The sequence below is a fragment of the Myxine glutinosa genome, chromosome 7 (genome assembly GCF_964187855.1).
Source record: "Myxine glutinosa chromosome 7, kmMyxGlut1.1, whole genome shotgun sequence".
NCBI classification, from domain to species: Eukaryota; Metazoa; Chordata; class Myxini; order Myxiniformes; family Myxinidae; genus Myxine; species Myxine glutinosa.
In genome coordinates, this window is record NC_136267.1 from 16,458,724 (window position 1) to 16,479,336 (window position 20,613).

The window sequence follows — 20,613 nt, forward strand, 5'->3', positions numbered from 1 at the left end:
CCCTTCGTAATGACTGCAAACGTACTGGAAGTTAAAATATATTGTTATGAATTTGGGGTAGGGGGGAATATCTAGATCCAGGTAGATCTGCATAGGTAGGTGCTCCGATGATCGTGATAGAAGAACCATCTCGATGTACAGTAAGTCGGGGACCTGTAGCCCGGATGTCGGATAAGTTGGATATTTGTCCCTGTTACGAGGGGGCGGGGCATGCTAATTAGTTCAGGGATTATGGGTAAAATCCCCTTGTATGTCATCCCCCCTGTCGCTATCCCGTTGTCCCTTATGGCAACGCACTCTTATAGACACTTAGATAGGCCCTTAGTGCACACACTAATTAAATCCCCCCCCCTTACAATGACTGACCGGAAAAACCAACAGGCAGCGGCCGTGCAGTACGCCACCATGGCGACGAACATCGTGCCAGGCAGGCTGGGAGCCATGCCCAGGGGCTCTTGATTGACAGGGGGGGGGGGGGGGGTGGGCGGGAGGGAGGGAGGGCGAACAAGAAGCAGGGCGCCAAGCGCTTGGCCAATGAGAATACACCAACGTGGTGAGAAGATTCGGGAAGGTGAGAAGCGAGGCACTGGTTGGAGGAGAAGCGCGAGTGATGTCAGAAGACCACGAGTGAAACCGCTTGCTCGCCAGCATTTTGGCTCTCTCTTCTTCCCTTGGCCTTCTCGTTCCTGGTTCTTTCCTGCCCAGAGTTCTTCCCTTTGCCTCTTGCCTTCCCTTGACTGTCCCTTCGTGTTGGACCTGTTCTGCTGTGTGGACGTTCGAAGGATGGTGGAGAGACCAGCCCTGACGATCATCCATCCCCTCCTGGTGCCTGTGTGCTGTGCTGTGTAGCGCGGGACAGACCGTGCAGAGTGGGGTGTTCGCGCCAACGCCCGGGCCATTTCGCGCCACCTGGAGCCGTGCCCTTACTGTAAGCGTGGGTCCCGAAAACCGGAGCCTGGATGATTCCTGACGGACGCTACATCTACAGACAGCTAAGACGCATCACACACAAACACAACGAAATGTTAATTTTATTAATTAATTCCCATGTTGTGTATTTGAAGTGAGTTGTGGGGACGTCCCAATTTAGGATTTAGTTTCTTCCGTCGTGTCCATCGTTCTCGGTTCCGTAAAATAAACGCACTTTCTTTTTGTACATAAATCTCGTTTTGGTCGATTTATTAATTGATTTCAGGTTGAAGACACCTGAGGCCGTGAAGGTAAGTCGGCATAGTTCATTCCGTCTCGCGTATCAACCGCCATTGAATTGGAAATGCCTCATTAAGCTCGATATTCCATCCGCGGTGACGCTCGGTGTTAACTGAGCCAACCACACGACAATATAATCTTCTACATATTAAAGTAGCAGCAGTTTTGTGTCCGTTACGTCATTACGTATATGATGTCATTACGGCATAAACACCCGCTCACTACGGGAGCTGCATAAAGGGTCATTCATCTTTGGGGTATATAGATTGCAGTCGATCTATGGTCGGGTCTCAAAAACATTGGGTGTGTGTTCATTTACCGAGTTTCTTGTGGAGAGATCGCCAAGTGGTTTAAGCATTCGAGCAAGCACTCCATTCAAAACCGTTAAGGAACGGCTGGCTTGGCAAGCACTAGCTAGCTGCTTGGTAAATGAGCACACCTCAAACGATTGTGGGGTATATAGATTACAGTAGATCTTCGCTCAGTTCTGCAATATCCCTATATCTCCGAAAGCGCTGCATAGAAAAAAGTGAGACATGGCTCAATGCAAAGAACTCTCCATGGGGAATAACATGTGTTAATGATGTCATAGGTTCCTCCATTATGACGTCATAGTTGGACAAGTACAAAACTTCATCCGATCAAGATGAAATTCATTGAGCCTTATCTAGGGAAAAATTGGTGGAGAAAAATAATAATAATGATGGCGTCATCAGTCACGTGGTTTGGCCACCATATTTGTTTTAATACAAAAGCCTTAAAAACACTAAAAGCACGTCCTGGTGAGGGTCTGCCATCTCTGCTGTCTCTTTCTTGTTTTTACCTGCACCACCAAAGGTGGATGGAGATTATGTTTTCACCACTGTCTGTCTGTCTGTCCGTTTGTAGACGGATTCGGACGAAATTTGGCAGAGATGTAGCGTATGTGACAAGGACGAAATGATTCGATTTTGGTGAAGATGCTGATTCGGATCCGGCTACTAGAATTCTTCACCATGGGAGATAGGGCCAAAAACGATACATAGCAGGATATCTCAAAAAGTTGTGGACGGATATAGACAAAACTTGGTGGACCAGTTGGGTGTCTGCCAAGGACGATTCGATTCGATTTTGGTGAAGATCTGAATATGGATTCCGATATGATAATTATTTAATTTTTGAAGTGATTCTTCACCATTGGGAGATACGGCCAAAAACGATACATAGCAGGATATCTCAAAAAGTTATGGATGGATTTGGATGAAACTTGGACAGGTTGTGTGTGAGACAAGGAAGAATCAATTCAATTTTGGTGAAGATCAGGATCCGGATCCAACCAGCATAATTTAAAAGTGATTCCTCACCATTGAGTGATATGGCCAACCAGGCGGAGGTATGCTCTCTACTGAGTGCCGTTCTAGTTTAAACTGTTGTACACCGCTCCTTTCCTATGCCATCTCCAGGCGCTGCATGACGTCATTGCCGGGCACCGAAGGGGGCTCGGCAGTGACGCACGCTGAAAGGGAGTACTCCGTTTTCACTCCGGTTGTTTGTTTTCTTGTTTATTTGTTTGTTTGTCTGGGCGATATCTCAGCCATCATTTGAGCTAGGAAGCTGAAATTTGGTCACAATAGTGAGTAAGTACTTACGGTATTTATTGGTATTTTTGTGAAAAACGGTATTTTTTGTTTTTTGATGAATCAATTTATTGATTAGTTACTTCATTATTAACGATTAATTAAGTACTTATATATTTCCTTTCTCTTCTGGACATTATCTCGGGCACCTTTTGAGTTAGGAAGCTGATATTTGGACATGACAATGACCAAGTTATCTGGCTGCAAAGGCAATGTTTCATTTATTGATTAATCAATTAATCGATTAATTATTTAATTATTCGGTTAATGACTTAATTATTTTTTTTTAAATTCAGTTACAGATTCGGATGAAATGGTGGTGGTTTATGTATTATATTAGCCAATTGATTAATTTATTTATTTATTTATGATTATTACAGTATTTATTTATTTTCATTATTCGTCATTTATATTTTCTTTCTCATCTGGGCAATATCTCAGGCACCATTTGAGCTAGGAAGCCGATATTTGGACACGATAGTGACCAAGTGATGTGGCTATAAAGGATATTTTTGATTTATTGATTAATCGATTAATTATTTCTCGATTAACCAATTTATTTATTTATTTTTTTGATTAATGACTTATTTAATTAACTTTCAAAAAGTTACAGGTTCGGGTGAAGCACTAGTGGTTTAGGTATGCTATTAGCCAATTGATGAAGAAAATATTTTATGATTATCATTTATTGATTTTAATTATGCCATTAACCAATCAATTATTGACATTGTACACCTCTCTCACCAAATACAGTTTCTATGAGGTGCACGGCAGCATTTCCGGGCGCCCAAGGCACCCCGGCAATGCCGCGCTGGAGGATATTTAATTATTTGGCATGTGGCTGGTGTACTTTGAATGTATCTGTACTCGTTCTCATCGTGTTGAGTATACGGAAGCAGAAGACGACGTCTGAATACAAACAGACACGTACGGCCTTTGCATTTTCAGATGCTTTCTGGTTTATTCTGCCATTTAGTTTCTGTATTTCAATGCTTATAATCAAGGTGACGTTACTCATTTGCTTCCGTCATCCAATTAGCCTCAACACAAAACCATTTGGGAGGTCAAGAAAACAGGTATCCGTTCAACCCATCCAAAGTTGCATTAGTAAGGGCTTGGCTGTCGAGCATCGCAAACTGCTGCCCTGAAGTGCATCATAACATTCACTCGTAACAACAACGTAACACGGACTGCAGATCGAAGCTCTAAATGGTGGTCGACTCTGGAAGAGCTTCACTATAATCTTGAGTGAAGCTCCAAAACAAAAATTCAAATCGATGGTCAAAATGAGGTACCATGTCGCTGCTGATGCTTGCCTTTGTTGCCACATGTAAAGAGGTAGTAGCCTGGCAAATCACCGATCTGGCCCAAGTTTGTCAGACTTTCGGATGAGGCGAGGCGTTGTGCCAAGCTGGAATATCGGGCGCACAGGACCTCTTCGGAGGCCGGCCAGTCCGGCGGCAGCTCTAAACGCGAGGCACAAACGTGTACACAAAATGGTAAACCTCGTCCGGCCATAGCAGTGTATAATAATCAACGATTCATAATTACACAGTGTCTGATCATTTAAATTGGACACGTCACATGGGTGTTGTTGGGCTAGCCCTGGTGTTGGGCTAGCGGCTAGGGTGCCGGCTTAGGATCCTAGGATCCTGGGTTCGAATCCCGGTCGATCGCTGAATTAACACCAGGGGGGTTGACTCAGCCTGTCATCCTTCCGAGGTCGGCTAATTGAGTACCAGTTCACTGGTAATTCCCTGTTTGTCGTTAAAGGCGACAAAAAGGGTTGGCGTCAGGAAGGGCATCCGGCCGTAAAACATTGCTTCAAAAAGGGGACCGAAAAACAACAACAACCACGGCTCCCGAAAAAGGCCAACCCCCACTTTGCGGGGAAAAATGGCCTCTAAAGGTGGTTACATGGGGATATTGGGTGGTCGTGCTGCGATTGTGACTCGTGAGGTTAGTAATACTTCATAACATTTAGTCTATTGGAGGCCTTTATGTGGATCACTTTCTTCCCTCGACTTGTCACCCTGGCGAACCTTGAATGTGGTCATCATGTTGAGGATTATGCTGCTCATGAGGTAGACGCAATCTCACTGCCCACAGCGGGGTCTCCGTACTTGTGGCAACCACGTCGGATCGTGCAGCACCCAATCCGAAACACAACAAACATGCCAAAATCCCAAAGGGTGGCACGACTAGCTTCAACTGGTTTTGTAGTTTGAGTGTTTCATGCAGATTCATGAAGATCCTTGTGTTCAGGGGGGAAAATATATATCGATATTAATCACACACACCAAATTGGAAATGGTACACCAGGTTACGTGGGTTGCAAAAACCAACTGAACCGTTTGCAAAATGTAATACACAATTCAGACGCTTTAAAGCAAGTCATGTTAGATAATTATCTAGGTATGCGTCAACCGCCACACCCTGCCCTGGCTCAAACACCCTTGCGCACCTGCCTCGGCTCACCAAACTTCACACACCTGCCTCAGCTCACCAACCCTCACACGCCTGCCTCGGCTCAGAAAACCTCACACACGTGATACGCACAACCTCAGCTCACGAACACTTCCACACCTGCCTCGGCTCACCAACCCTCACACACCAACCTCGGCTCACGAACCCTTCCACACGTGCCTCAGCCGATCAACGGTCACACCAAGCCCTGGCTCACCAACAATCACACCCTGTTTCGGCTCACCAGTAATCACATCCTGCTTCAGCTCACCAACAATCACACCCTGCTTCAGCTCACCAGCAATCACACCCTGCTTCCGCTCACCAGTAATCACATCCTGCTTCAGCTTACCAACAATCACACCCTGCTTCAGCTCACCAGCAATCACACCCTGCTTCCGCTCACCAGCAATCACACCCTGCTTCAGCTCCCCAGTAATCACACCCTGCTTCGGCTCACCAGCAATCACACCCTGCGTCGGCTCACCAGCAATCACACCCTGCTTCAGCTCACCAGCAATCACACCCTGCTTCCGCTCACCAGCAATCACACCCTGCTTCAGCTCCCCAGTAATCACACCCTGCTTCCGCTCACCAGCAATCACACCCTGTTTCGGCTCACCAGCAATCACACCCTGCTTCGGCTCACCAGCAATCACACCCTGCTTCCGCTCACCAGTAATCACACCCTGCTTCAGCTCACCAGCAATCACACCCTGCTTCCGCTCACCAGCAATCACACCCTGCTTCAGCTCCCCAGTAATCACACCCTGCTTCCGCTCACCAGCAATCACACCCTGTTTCGGCTCACCAGTAATCACATCCTGCTTCAGCTCACCAACAATCACACCCTGCTTCAGCTCACCAGCAATCACACCCTGCTTCAGCTCCCCAGTAATCACACCCTGCTTCCGCTCACCAGCAATCACACCCTGCTTCGGCTCACCAGCAATCACACCCTGCTTCAGCTCACCAGTAATCACACCCTGCTTCCGCTCACCAGCAATCACACCCTGCTTCCGCTCACCAGCAATCACACCCCGCTTCCGCTCACCAGCAATCACACCCCGCTTCGGCTCACCAGTAATCACACCCTGCGTCGGCTCACCAGCAATCACACCCTGCTTCTGCTCACCAGTAATCACACCCTGCTTCTGCTCACCAGCAATCACACCCTGCTTCGGCTCATCAGCAATCACACCCTTCTTCGGCTCACCAGTAATCACACCCTTCTTCGGCTCACCAGTAATCACACCCTTCTTCGGCTCACCAGTAATCACACCCTTCTTCGGCTCACCAGTAATCACACCCTTCTTCGGCTCACCAGTAATCACACCCTTCTTCGGCTCACCAGTAATCACACCCTTCTTCGGCTCACCAGTAATCACACCCTTCTTCGGCTCACCAGTAATCACACCCTTCTTCGGCTCACCAGTAATCACAGCCTTCTTCGGCTCACCAGTAATCACACCCTTCTCCGGCTCACCAGTAATCACACCCTTCTTCGGCTCACCAGTAATCACACCCTTCTCCGGCTCACCAGTAATCACACCCTTCTGCGGCTCACCAGTAATCACACCCTGCTTCGGCTCACCAGCAATCACACCCTGCTTCCGCTCACCAGTAATCACACCCTGCTTCAGCTCACCAGCAATCACACCCTGCTTCCGCTCACCAGCAATCACACCCTGCTTCAGCTCCCCAGTAATCACACCCTGCTTCCGCTCACCAGCAATCACATCCTGCTTCAGCTCACCAACAATCACACCCTGCTTCAGCTCACCAGCAATCACACCCTGCTTCAGCTCCCCAGTAATCACACCCTGCTTCCGCTCACCAGCAATCACACCCTGCTTTGGCTCACCAGCAATCACACCCTGCTTCAGCTCACCAGTAATCACACCCTGCTTCCACTCACCAGCAATCACACCCTGCTTCCGCTCACCAGCAATCACACCCCGCTTCGGCTCACCAGTAATCACACCCTGCGTCGGCTCACCAGCAATCACACCCTGCTTCTGCTCACCAGTAATCACACCCTGCTTCTGCTCACCAGCAATCACACCCTGCTTCGGCTCATCAGCAATCACACCCTGCTTCGGCTCACAAGCAATCACACCCTGCTTCGGCTCACCAGTAATCACACGCTGCTTCTGCTCACCAGTAATCACACCCTGCTTCCGCTCACCAGTAATCACACCCTACTTCGGTTCACCAGCAATCACACCCTGCTTCTGCTCACCAGTAATAACACCCTGCTTCGGTTCACCATCAATCACACCCTGCTTCGGCTCACCAGTAATCACACCCTTCTTCGGCTCACCAGTAATCACACCCTTCTTCGGCTCACCAGTAATCACACCCTTCTTCGGCTCACCAGTAATCACACCCTTCTTCGGCTCACCAGTAATCACACCCTTCTTTGGCTCACCAGTAATCACACCCTTCTTCGGCTCACCAGTAATCACACCCTTCTTCGGCTCACCAGTAATCACACCCTTCTTCGGCTCACCAGTAATCACACCCTTCTTCGGCTCACCAGTAATCACACCCTTCTCCGGCTCACCAGTAATCACACCCTTCTTCGGCTCACCAGTAATCACACCCTTCTTCGGCTCACCAGGAATCACACCCTTCTGCAGCTCACCAGTAATCACACCCTGCTTCGGCTCACCAGCAATCACACCCTGCGTCGGCTCACCAGTAATCACACCCTGCTTCAGCTCCCCAGCAATCACACCCTGCGTCGGCTCACCAGCAATCACACCCTGCTTCAGCTCACCAGCAATCACACCCTGCTTCCGCTCACCAGTAATCACACCCTGCTTCAGCTCACCAGCAATCACACCCTGCTTCCGCTCACCAGCAATCACACCCTGCTTCAGCTCCCCAGTAATCACACCCTGCTTCCGCTCACCAGCAATCACACCCTGTTTCGGCTCACCAGTAATCACATCCTGCTTCAGCTCACCAACAATCACACCCTGCTTCAGCTCACCAGCAATCACACCCTGCTTCAGCTCCCCAGTAATCACACCCTGCTTCCGCTCACCAGCAATCACACCCTGCTTCAGCTCACCAGTAATCACACCCTGCTTCCGCTCACCAGCAATCACACCCTGCTTCCACTCACCAGCAATCACACCCCGCTTCGGCTCACCAGTAATCACACCCTGCGTCGGCTCACCAGTAATCACACCCTGCTTCTGCTCACCAGCAATCACACCCTGCTTCGGCTCATCAGCAATCACACCCTGCTTCGGCTCACAAGCAATCACACCCTGCTTCGGCTCACCAGTAATCACACGCTGCTTCTGCTCGCCAGTAATCACACCCTGTTTCTGCTCACCAGTAATCACACCCTGCTTCGGTTCACCAGCAATCACACCCTGCTTCTGCTCACCAGTAATAACACCCTGCTTCGGTTCACCATCAATCACACCCTGCTTCGGCTCACCAGTAATCACACCCTTCTTCGGCTCACCAGTAATCACACCCTTCTTCGGCTCACCAGTAATCACACCCTTCTTCGGCTCACCAGTAATCACACCCTTCTTCGGCTCACCAGTAATCACACCCTTCTTCGGCTCACCAGTAATCACACCCTTCTTCGGCTCACCAGTAATCACACCCTTCTTCGGCTCACCAGTAATCACACCCTTCTTCGGCTCACCAGTAATCACACCCTTCTTCGGCTCACCAGTAATCACACCCTGCTTCGGCTCACCAGCAATCACACCCTGCGTCGGCTCACCAGTAATCACACCCTGCTTCAGCTCCCCAGCAATCACACCCTGCGTCGGCTCACCAGCAATCACACCCTGCTTCAGCTCACCAGCAATCACACCCTGCTTCCGCTCACCAGTAATCACACCCTGCTTCCGCTCACCAGCAATCACACCCTGCTTCATCTCCCCAGTAATCACACCCTGCTTCCGCTCACCAGCAATCACACCCTGTTTCGGCTCACCAGTAATCACATCCTGCTTCAGCTCACCAACAATCACACCCTGCTTCAGCTCACCAGCAATCACACCCTGCTTCAGCTCCCTAGTAATCACACCCTGCTTCGGCTCACCAGCAATCACACCCTGCTTCAGCTCACCAGTAATCACACCCTGCTTCCGCTCACCAGCAATCACACCCTGCTTCCGCTCACCAGCAATCACACCCTGCTTCAGCTCCCCAGTAATCACACCTTGCTTTGGCTCACCAACAATCACACCCTGCTTCAGCTCACCAGCAATCACACCCTGCTTCAGCTCACCAGCAATCACACCCTGCTTCAGCTCCCCAGTAATCACACCCTGCTTCCGCTCACCAGTAATCACACCCTGCTTCAGCTCACCAGTAATCACACCCTGCTTCCGCTCACCAGCAATCACACCCTGCTTCCACTCACCAGCAATCACACCCCGCTTCGGCTCACCAGTAATCACACCCTGCGTCGGCTCACCAGTAATCACACCCTGCTTCTGCTCACCAGCAATCACACCCTGCTTCGGCTCATCAGCAATCACACCCTGCTTCGGCTCACAAGCAATCACACCCTGCTTCGGCTCACCAGTAATCACACGCTGCTTCTGCTCGCCAGTAATCACACCCTGCTTCTGCTCACCAGTAATCACACCCTGCTTCGGTTCACCAGCAATCACACCCTGCTTCTGCTCACCAGTAATAACACCCTGCTTCGGTTCACCATCAATCACACCCTGCTTCGGCTCACCAGTAATCACACCCTTCTTCGGCTCACCAGTAATCACACCCTTCTTCGGCTCACCAGTAATCACACCCTTCTTCGGCTCACCAGTAATCACACCCTTCTTCGGCTCACCAGTAATCACACCCTTCTTCGGCTCACCAGTAATCACACCCTTCTTCGGCTCACCAGTAATCACACCCTTCTTCGGCTCACCAGTAATCACACCCTTCTTCGGCTCACCAGTAATCACACCCTTCTTCGGCTCACCAGTAATCACACCCTGCTTCGGCTCACCAGCAATCACACCCTGCGTCGGCTCACCAGTAATCACACCCTGCTTCAGCTCCCCAGCAATCACACCCTGCGTCGGCTCACCAGCAATCACACCCTGCTTCAGCTCACCAGCAATCACACCCTGCTTCCGCTCACCAGTAATCACACCCTGCTTCCGCTCACCAGCAATCACACCCTGCTTCATCTCCCCAGTAATCACACCCTGCTTCCGCTCACCAGCAATCACACCCTGTTTCGGCTCACCAGTAATCACATCCTGCTTCAGCTCACCAACAATCACACCCTGCTTCAGCTCACCAGCAATCACACCCTGCTTCAGCTCCCCAGTAATCACACCTTGCTTTGGCTCACCAACAATCACACCCTGCTTCAGCTCACCAGCAATCACACCCTGCTTCAGCTCACCAGCAATCACACCCTGCTTCAGCTCACCAGCAATCACACCCTGCTTCAGCTCCCCAGTAATCACACCCTGCTTCCGCTCACCAGCAATCACACCCTGCTTCAGCTCCCCAGTAATCACACCTTGCTTTGGCTCACCAGCAATCACACCCTGCTTCAGCTCCCCAGTAATCACACCCTGCTTCCGCTCACCAGTAATCACACCCTGCTTCCGCTCACCAGCAATCACACCCTGCTTCCGCTCACCAGCAATCACACCCTGCTTCGGCTCACCAGTAATCACACCCTGCGTCGGCTCACCAGCAATCACACCCTGCTTCTGCTCACCAGCAATCACACCCTGCTTCAGCTCACCAGCAATCACACCCTGCATCGGCTCACCAGCAATCACACCCTGCTTCCGCTCACCAGCAATCACACCCTGCTTCCGCTCACCAGCAATCACACCCTGCTTCCGCTCACCAGCAATCACACCCTGCTTCGGCTCACCAGTAATCACACCCTGCGTCGGCTCACCAGCAATCACACCCTGCTTCTGCTCACCAGTAATCACACGCTGCTTCTGCTCACCAGTAATCACACCCTGCTTCGGCTCATCAGCAATCACACCCTGCTTCGGCTCACAAGCAATCACACCCTGCTTTGGCTCACCAGTAATCACACGCTGCTTCTGCTCGCCAGTAATCACACCCTGCTTCCGCTCACCAGTAATCACACCCTGCTTCGGTTCACCAGCAATCACACCCTGCTTCTGCTCACCAGTAATCACACCCTGCTTCGGTTCACCATCAATCACACCCTGCTTCGGCTCACCAGTAATCACACCCTTCTTCGGCTCACCAGTAATCACACCCTTCTTCGGCTCACCAGTAATCACACCCTTCTTCGGCTCACCAGTAATCACACCCTTCTTCGGCTCACCAGTAATCACACCCTTCTTCGGCTCACCAGTAATCACAGCCTTCTTCGGCTCACCAGTAATCACACCCTTCCCCGGCTCACCAGTAATCACACCCTTCTTCGGCTCACCAGTAATCACACCCTTCTTCGGCTCACCAGTAATCACACCCTTCTTCGGCTCACCAGTAATAACACCCTTCTTCGGCTCACCAGTAATCACACCCTTCTTCGGCTCACCAGTAATCACACCCTTCTTCAGCTCACCAGTAATCAAACCCTTCTTCGGCTCACCAGTAATCACACTCTTCTTCGGCTCACCAGTAATCACACCCTTCTCCGGCTCACCAGTAATCACACCCTTCTTCGGCTCACCAGTAATCACACCCTTCTTCGGCTCACCAGTAATCACACCCTTCTCCGGCTCACCAGTAATCACACCCTTCTTCGGCTCACCAGTAATCACACCCTTCTTCGGCTCACCAGTAATCACACCCTTCTCCGGCTCACCAGTAATCACACCCTTCTCCGTCTCACCAGTAATCACACCCTTCTTCGGCTCACCAGTAATCACACCCTTCTTCGGCTCACCAGTAATCACACCCTTCTCCGGCTCACCAGTAATCACACCCTTCTCCGGCTCACCAGTAATCACACCCTTCTTCGGCTCACCAGTAATCACACCCTTCTTCGGCTCACCAGTAATCACACTCTTCTTCGGCTCACCAGTAATCACACCCTTCTCCGGCTCACCAGTAATCACACCCTTCTTCGGCTCACCAATCGTCACATAATCTAATTCACGCACCATAAAACATTCCATCTCTGTCATGCCAACACTCCTCACAACAATGCACGATGTTGTTCAAATCAGACTTACTAAATAATCCGTTTGTTTGTAAGTAAAACTGTCACGAGGAACCCCGGGTTATTATTTAAAATAAAATAAAATACTTAATATTATTCGTATTAAACTTAAAGTTTGACACGTGACACGTGACACGCAACCTGCCACCTGGCACAGAGCATACATAGCCCACGCGACGAACATATCAAAGCCATAAAACTGATGAAGTACAAACTCACTCGCGGCTCCTCTGTTGGCTTTGCTTGTGCTGTAGTCACACGGGAAGGTGTGCGGGAAGGTGTACCAGAGCGAGCAAAGAGAAACAGGTATCGGCGTCAGATGGAGACCCGAGTATTGAGTAATCCAAAGGTTGAAGCGTGACAGGAACGTGATGAGGTGTTCACAGTTGCGTTGACCATGGGGATATCCCTGTAGAAAGCCCTGAATGATAAAAGGGTCGAAAACTACATCAGAGGGTGCGAAATTAAACATTAAACGCCTCACCAGAACATGACAATAATTCAAGAAGCGCGGTGACGTCACTAAAGCAAGGCGTGTCAACATTTCCTGATGGGAACCTCCCCGACGTGATTACGTCACGTTGTTTCATGAGATTGTATTTATAAAACGTTTTTTTATTATCTCATGAGCGGACTCTAAAAGAATATTATTTGTTCAGTTGGATCGCAATGGCGTTTATTTTTTGACGTCTTTTTCGATATCTTGATCGTTTATAAGACATAAAGTGTTGAGTTAATTAATATCGTCTCATTTCCGGGAATAGTTATTGTCATTCCTCATGGGCATCAAAAACGTTAATCCGGGCTCGTGTGGTCGAAAAACAACAACATTCATCGGAGATCGTGGAGTTGTGAGGAAGCTCGCGCATTGCACTGTACAGTGTACAGTGCAGGCCGCTTGGATTACCTCAGAAATAACTTTTAAAACGAATGCGTTTTTAAAAGATTCACATTCATGGAAATGAAGCAATGTCCGTACTCGTAACGAAAAGCAGAATTTTCCGGTCAAGGTACTGTGTCTGTGGGTGATGTGTCTTGATCGTGGTTTGGGTCACACTAAATGACCTCTCGCTTCTCCGGGCGGTGTATAGTATGAACGTTGTGGTGTGAACTATTCGTGCACCATGGTCACCTCAGAAGGCCGTTTGGCCCATTGGCCATTGTGCTTGTGTTGTATCCACAAGGTAATTGTAATAACAGTCACGCGTTTCCTTTGCTGCCAGTGAAGCCCTGTTCAGCAGTGGGCACAACCCCTTCAGAAAACCCTCGCAGCGTCGAAGCTACTACCACCCATCACCTGAAAAGAAGATTTCTCAGAGTTACCTCGAGATGGTACGGAAAAGGTGTTGTTTATTTAATTTTTCATTTTGCCAATTCGAAAAATGTTTGTTAACCCAGTGTTTCCATCTGTCATGTCATGGCAGCCACTTGGTGCAAGCTGCTTGGTGTCCTCCAAAGATGGTCTGCCTTGCCAAGGGATCAGGAGCAGAATCCCAGTGATGGCGGCAAGCCCTCCGACCCGTCAGGCTCCGGCACGGAGGGGCAAGACCCGTGGACGGGCACCCGAAGGACGGGCGAGCGGGTCGTCCAAGAAAGTCCTCCACGTACACGTCGACACCACGCGTGGCTTAAATGCATCAGAGAGAAAGATGTTGGTGAAGCAGGACGATGACATCAGGGACACCGAAGTCTGTGTCAGCCCTGACGCCGTCTCCTTGGATGGAAGAAGCTCTACGGTTGGCGACCGTGAAGCGCTACCGGAAGAGTAAATGCAACATTGTTGAGTTAATTATGTGGGGGCATGTACATGTTGATGGTCAGGGGGTTTGTTCTCCACTTTGGGAGGCAAACAAGTATCGGATTAGTTGAATAATTTTATTTTAATTTTTCTGGCCAGAGGTGGAGAGGAGGTTCGATCCGGAGAAGCCCAGACACGAGTAGACCAGCATGAACCTCACGTTGGTGATACATCACCTGATTTCCCACCTCTTATCCGGTCGAGCTCCTCGTGCTCCCTCGGCCGTCTGACAATGCCCAGCAACTCCAGGCTGCGCACGGACTCCCAGTGAGCATGACATTGAACTCTTGGTCAAACTCACGAAATCCAGGTTCGCTGTGCACATGCCGCTCCTTTATTTTTCACATTTGTGGAACTGCTTTCCAGAGACTGGACAAACGCAGCCCTCTTCAGGGATTCAAGCAAGCAATGTGCCAACATCTCGTGTCACCCTCCACCCCCCATTCCTACCCATGATCTTTTCTACCCCGAGGACCATTAACCGGACCTAACCCAACCCTCTTAATTGCAGGTTGTCGTGCTTCCTCCCCTCCTCCCTCTCTTCCTTTTCCTTCATCTCCTTCCTTGTGTTCCACTGTAAGCCCTCCCCTCTCGGCCTTCATGCCCCACTATCACCACGTTGCCTTTATGCCCTGTGTCACTTTACTCTTCCATGAGGCCTAATCTTGTATATGCAAAAACAACTTCATTCAATTTTATTAATTGGTGCATCTTGCACTCCATAAAGAATTTCATACATCTTAAATGTCACACCTTCTTACCTTCAGCCCAATTACATGCTCCTGCCCTTTCATCCCTTTGCTCCTCGTTGGCGGTTTTCACTTTTTACTCTCCTATTCATACTCTGAGGTGAATACTATAAACGTCTGGGCTTATTTTATCTCCCCTTGCTAGGAATGCTGAGGAGGTTCAATCGAGGCAACCTTCGATTGAGGTAGACCAGCACGAGCCATACATTGGTGGCAATAGGCCAAGATTGTCACAGCCGGATTTCTCTGTGGGAGTCATGGAAGCGACCTCGGAGTGCAGCCCATGGTCGGATATTTATGGTGCAGGTGAGAAGTTGTGAAGGATGGTGTGACATTTACGGTGCAGGTGTGAAGGTCGATCCTTCATCGTAACCACACGGAACACGATGGTTCAAGGCTGCGTCTGAGATACCAGCGCCATTACTGACTGCATACGATATCACAAAAGGTCTTCACCTCTTTGGTACCTGGATAAAGATTCTAACACTAAACAGATCAGATCATGAACCATACAGATTGTTGGTGCTCCCGAAGCAGTCCCGAACGAAAGCATAAACATAAACAGAAACACATGAACCATCTATCTATAATTCCAGTAATCTCTGTACGTCTGTACGTTTGTTTGTTTGTCTGTGACCGCTGTTTCTCGACAACTACCGGTCCGATATACTTGAAACTTGCCAGGTATATTGCTGGGGACCCGAGGATGTGCCTTTTCAAGGTTTCATATTAATCGGACAATTACTTACCGAGCTATGTCCAAAAAACGATTCAACCAATCAGAGAGCAGCGAACGATCGCGTGTGCCGAACGTGGAGGACACACTCTGCCTCGGATGGCACATTTGAGAGCGTATTCATTTATTTCACGTTTGCAAACTATGTTGGCGTTAAACTATGTTTTAAAACTAATAAAACCGAATTTGTGATTCATTCGCTTTCCTGCGCGTTTGTGCACGCGATGGCGATTTCTTTACCAAACTCCGGAAGCCGTTCGCTTTGGACCAAACCATTGCATGTAAATAGAGGGGGGGGATTGTCACCGTACTCGCAAGCCGTTCGCTTTGGACCAAACCATTTCATGTAAATAGAGGGGGGGGATATAATTTTAGATATAGATATAGTACGGGCAATGCCCTAGTCTATATAATAATAGCATAAGGACTCGACTTTGTTATCCCTTTTACGCCGCACCCAGTGACCCAATGCCGACGGCACTAATGGATTTACGATCTACGAACCACGCTCTTTGTTTATCACGTACAGCCATACTCGAAAAATCTGAATTAGCCGACGTTGGGGCCCAAAAGCATCCGATTAACTGCCGATACGACGCCATCTTACGACGCCATCGTATTGGCGTCTGCTGGGCGAAGGCGAAGCAAGCCGTCCGCTGATTGGACAGGCGAAGGCGAAAGCAAGCCATCCACTGAGTGGACAATCCAGAGCATGCATTTGTGCCGGTGTCGGCGATCGTTGTTCATATACGCACTCTTCATTCTCATCTTTCTTCCTAACTCTTACTCGGACAAGCAAATCCCCTTTGCCATCCATAATGGTACACTCTATCCATACACCACATCCTCCTTTCCGTGGATGTTCCACGGGTTTCGGCTAGTCTATATAATAATACCGTAAGGACTCGACTTTGTTATCCCTTTTACGCCGCACCCAGTGACCCGATGCCCACGGCACTAATGGATTTACGATCTACGAACCGCGCTCTTTGTTTATCACGTACAGACATACTCGAAAAATCTGAATTCGCCGACGTTGGGGCCCAAAAGCATCCGATTAACTGCCGATACGACGCCATCTTACGACGCCATCGTATTGGCGTCTGCTGGGTGAAGGCGAAGCGAGCCGTCCGCTGATTGGACAGTCGAGTGGTGTGAACATGGGTGGTGTGAACCAAATGGTCTTTTTATTCCCTTGAACATTTTAAATTAGGATATATAAGGAAACGTCTTTATCGTCATTTTAATAAAGTTAAATGGAGTGACGTTGCGATACTCGGGGTGCGTTGCATAAATCCTCGTAACTCAGAGAGGTGTAGCAGGTGGCGAGACGTAAGGAAGCTTAAAGATAACGAGCTGAAAACAGACGAACGATATGTCAATCTCTTTCTACACCGAACGGAAATAAAAGTATGAGAGCGGGAAGGCATGGCCTGAGCACTTCGAGCAGAGAGGACTGATTGGACTTAACTTAAAGAGAAAAAAATTGGAGCTTAACGGAAGAAGAAGATCCCATGAGCGCTCCCCTATGCCATCCATAATGGTACACTCTATCCATACACCACATCCTCCCTTCCGTGGATGTTCCACGGGTTTCGGCTAGTAATAATTAATAATAATAAAGGGAGCGGGAGACAAGAGGGGGAGAGAGAGGGAAGCACAACAACAGTAGAGAACAGGGACGTCGGGAGATCTGTGGATGGGAGAGGGCTGAGGTGGGGACACAGGATAAACAAATGGACACTACGTGGACTTTCAGGAAAGAAAACGGATTTTGAAAAAGGTTGATTTGGTGTGAATTAACGGGGGTAAAAAGGTCAAGGTTTTGGATGGAGGAAGATAAGAGATGGTGGTGAACAGCTGTTTTAAAGACCTGGAGGGAGGAGTGGGATTGAAGAGATTGGGGGAGTTTGTTCCAGAGGTGGGAGAAAGGAGGAATGAAAGAGTGAAGGTGAGCAGAGAGTCTTGATTTTGGCAGTTTCACCAGAAGAGGGTTGCTGGCAGATGTTGTACGACCTGAAGGAATATTTTGGGGATAGAGCACAGACAGAGCTGGGGGAGCAAGGCCGGAGAGGAGTCGGTAGAAGACAGAAAGACCACCTACCTGCCTGCGGTGAAAGAGAGAGGCCCTCAGAATCAGCTTCATCGCAGGAGACTCAAATGATTCTGATAGCTTTGGTTTCTACAGCGTGAAGGTCTGGTGGTTCTGGTGGTGTTCTGGTTCTGGTCTGGTGCTCCTGCCTCACACCTAGCTCGTCTTCACGCTGTTGAAACCAAAGCGTTCAGAATCATTGGAATCTTCTGCGATGAAGCTAACTCCAAGGGCCTTTCACTCACTCACCGCAGGCAGGTTGGTTGTCTTTCCGTCTTCTACCGACTCCTCTCTGGCCTTGCCCCCCCCCAGCTCTCTCTGGGCTCTGTCCCCCAAATATTCCTACAGGTCGCACAAGATCTGCCTGCAACTCTCTTATGGTTAAACTGCCAAAATCAAGACTTTCTGCTCACCTTCACTCCTTCATTCCTCTTTTCTCCCGCCTCTGGAACAAACTCCCTCACTCTCTTCAATCCCACTCCACCCTCCAGGTCTTTAAAACAGCTGTTCACCACCATCTCTTATCCTCCCCCATCCAAAACCTTGATCTTTTCTACCCCCGCTAATTTCGGTCCCCTTGTGTTTTATACCTCCCCCCCCCCCCACCCCCCTTCCCACGCCTCCTCCCCCCAAGCCCTCTCCCTCCCACACTTCTCCCTGCTCTCAAATGTTGTGTTTGTGTGCTTCCCCTTCTCTCGCCATCTTGTCTTCCGCTCCCTCTTTTTATATATTTTGTTTGTCTGGTTGATTTGTTTGTGAAATAAATGTTAACTCTTTCACGAGCCTCGATTCAGTATACAAAAAAAAAAGAAAAAAAAAAGCCGAGCTAGGTGTGAGGCAGGAGCACCAGCCCAGAGGGGAGAGCAGTATTCCATTGACCTGCGGATGAAAGCCTTGTATGTGGTGAGGAGCTCAGGTGTGCCAAGGGAGGACTTCGCACGACGGAGGATGCACAGTCGGCGACTGGCTTTGGAGACCAGCTTGGAAATGTGGTTTTCCCAGGAAAGATCATGGCAGATAGTGAGAGTCAAAAGCTTGAGTGACAGAACTTCTTCGTGAGGATTGTTGAGAAAGTGGATGGGAGCGTTGTTGAGACGGTCTTTTTGGAAAGACATAGTGAATGAATGTGAGATTTGTCAGGATTGAAAGACATGTTCCACTTGTTTGACCAGTTTGTGATTTTGTCCAGATCTGCAGAGATTGAAGAGGCTGCTGCCTGCAGATCTGAGGGTTGAGATATGGAGCGGCAGAGAGTATTATCCCTTCCTGGATTTTTCTAGCGCTTTGGGCTTCAAGCCAACTTTTGTTCCATTACTGCTCATGGTTGTCCAATCGCTGGTGTTAGTCATTTGCATACCTCTGATTGGATTGACCTGCATTTGTCAAATATCAGAATGCACATCACATTCAAATGGCATTCTAATTGGCACTATAAGTGCCGGATCAATGGAAAATCGTTGATGGGGAAGAACACTCGGAAGAGTTTGAGGTTGTTGGTGTTGTTGTTGTTCTAAAGTCCCAGATGGTTCTCTCAAACAAGCCAGCAATCAATTGCAGGGAGACAACCGATCGATCTCCCAAGAGCGACCCAGAGATCCCCTACATCCAGGATGGTGTACCCCCGCATTCATGAAGTCAGGGCCACGACAGAATTAGAGAGAGAGAAGAGACAGCGACAAGAGGGAAAGGGGACCGATCGGCACTCTGACCGTGACCACGCTGCCCTTACGAATCCGGGCAGCAGGGAGGAATGGAGAGGATTTGGCCCCCGACTTGCGTTGGGGTCCCCGATAGTTAGAGATTGAGGTGATCCATTGATGTGATTATTTGATTATTTCACAGCATTGTCAAAAACGTGACATGCCATTGTTTTTGCACTGGCATTAACTATATCAGGGTTAACCCTTTGACTACGGATGACGTCCAGTGCCGCAACCCGCAAAAAAGTTTTGTGTACGGATGACGTTACTACACGTCATCGACTCTACCTATAAATAGATCGTCAGTACGTGGTTGCATTCCCGTACCAAAATGCCAAATTAATCCCGTACCGGGGGTATTTTTATTTTAAAAAAATCCCGTACTCAAAGGGTTAACGAAGGTTCACGACTCAATCCTGTACATAATTGGGCCCGAGGAGTGCAAACCCTGGGATGTGTTTGCTGCTCATTCGATATGGAAAGTCACAAAATCACAAAAGTTCACATAAGTGTTCTTTTTTTGTTGAATTGTTTTCCTTTTTTTTTTGGTTTCCAACAGCTTGGATTTTGATTTACTCACATCCTGCTGTGTGCTCTTGGCAGCTGTGCTCGAGTCTTGTGAGGATAGACCAGGAAGACATTTGAGGGAAGGAAGCCGTCGCATGACATCGCCCAGCCAGATGAAGAGCAATACTGACGAGATGAACAAAGAGTGGACGGCTTATCAGACGACTACGTTGGGTTATGAGGAGTTTCCAGTGAGAGATCTTCAGAAAAGAGCTGAACAACTGTTGGAGAAAAGGTACATTAATGCATTGAAATGTGCAAGCGAAGCACTTCTCATGATTTGATGTACATATTGCCATGTGTGCGTACGTATTTTGTCTATAAACAGACGTGGACCAAAATGTAATTCAGGGGTTAATGAGTAGTTGGTTGCATCAGGATGTAATCTTCATCCTGATGAAGCAGCACTTATGCGGAAGGAACGAAGGAGGGTGGGGTCACGTGTCCCATATAACCAGTCTTCCCCTCTCTCCTACTTTCCGCTTTGTCCATGTTCTTGTTTTATTACCATTCCATTT

General features: G+C 49.0%; 2 protein-coding genes across 7 annotated transcripts in view; one reads left to right on the forward strand and one right to left on the reverse strand.

Annotated features, from left to right (window-relative positions):
* LOC137431002 (proprotein convertase subtilisin/kexin type 7) overlaps positions 1-13,002 on the reverse strand; it is a 27,665-nt gene extending 14,663 nt beyond the window's left edge. Inside the window, exons 1-3 of one of the 2 annotated variants that reach the window (XM_068121852.2) lie at positions 12,673-13,002; positions 4,868-5,079; positions 4,142-4,291 (exon numbers count right to left, since the gene is read on the reverse strand). In XM_068121852.2, the coding sequence (XP_067977953.2) occupies positions 4,142-4,291; positions 4,868-5,072 (355 nt within the window). In that variant the 5' untranslated portion in view covers positions 5,073-5,079; positions 12,673-13,002. Of the gene's footprint in view, positions 1-4,120; positions 4,292-4,867; positions 5,080-12,672 lie in introns of both variants that reach the window. The other variant, XM_068121851.2, reaches the window with a different exon arrangement.
* Positions 13,003-13,080: 78 nt separating this feature from the next.
* Positions 13,081-20,613, forward strand: part of PROSER3 (proline and serine rich 3) — a 31,286-nt gene continuing 23,753 nt past the window's right edge. Inside the window, exons 1-6 of one of the 5 annotated variants that reach the window (XM_068121847.2) lie at positions 13,081-13,463; positions 13,677-13,785; positions 13,878-14,218; positions 14,351-14,518; positions 15,146-15,306; positions 20,132-20,330. In XM_068121847.2, coding sequence (XP_067977948.2) covers positions 13,423-13,463; positions 13,677-13,785; positions 13,878-14,218; positions 14,351-14,518; positions 15,146-15,306; positions 20,132-20,330 — 1,019 coding nt within the window. In that variant the 5' untranslated portion in view covers positions 13,081-13,422. The remainder of the gene's footprint in view (positions 13,464-13,676; positions 13,786-13,877; positions 14,219-14,350; positions 14,519-15,145; positions 15,307-20,131; positions 20,331-20,613) is intronic. The other 4 variants (XM_068121848.2, XR_013624018.1, XR_013624019.1 and 1 more) reach the window with 4 other exon arrangements.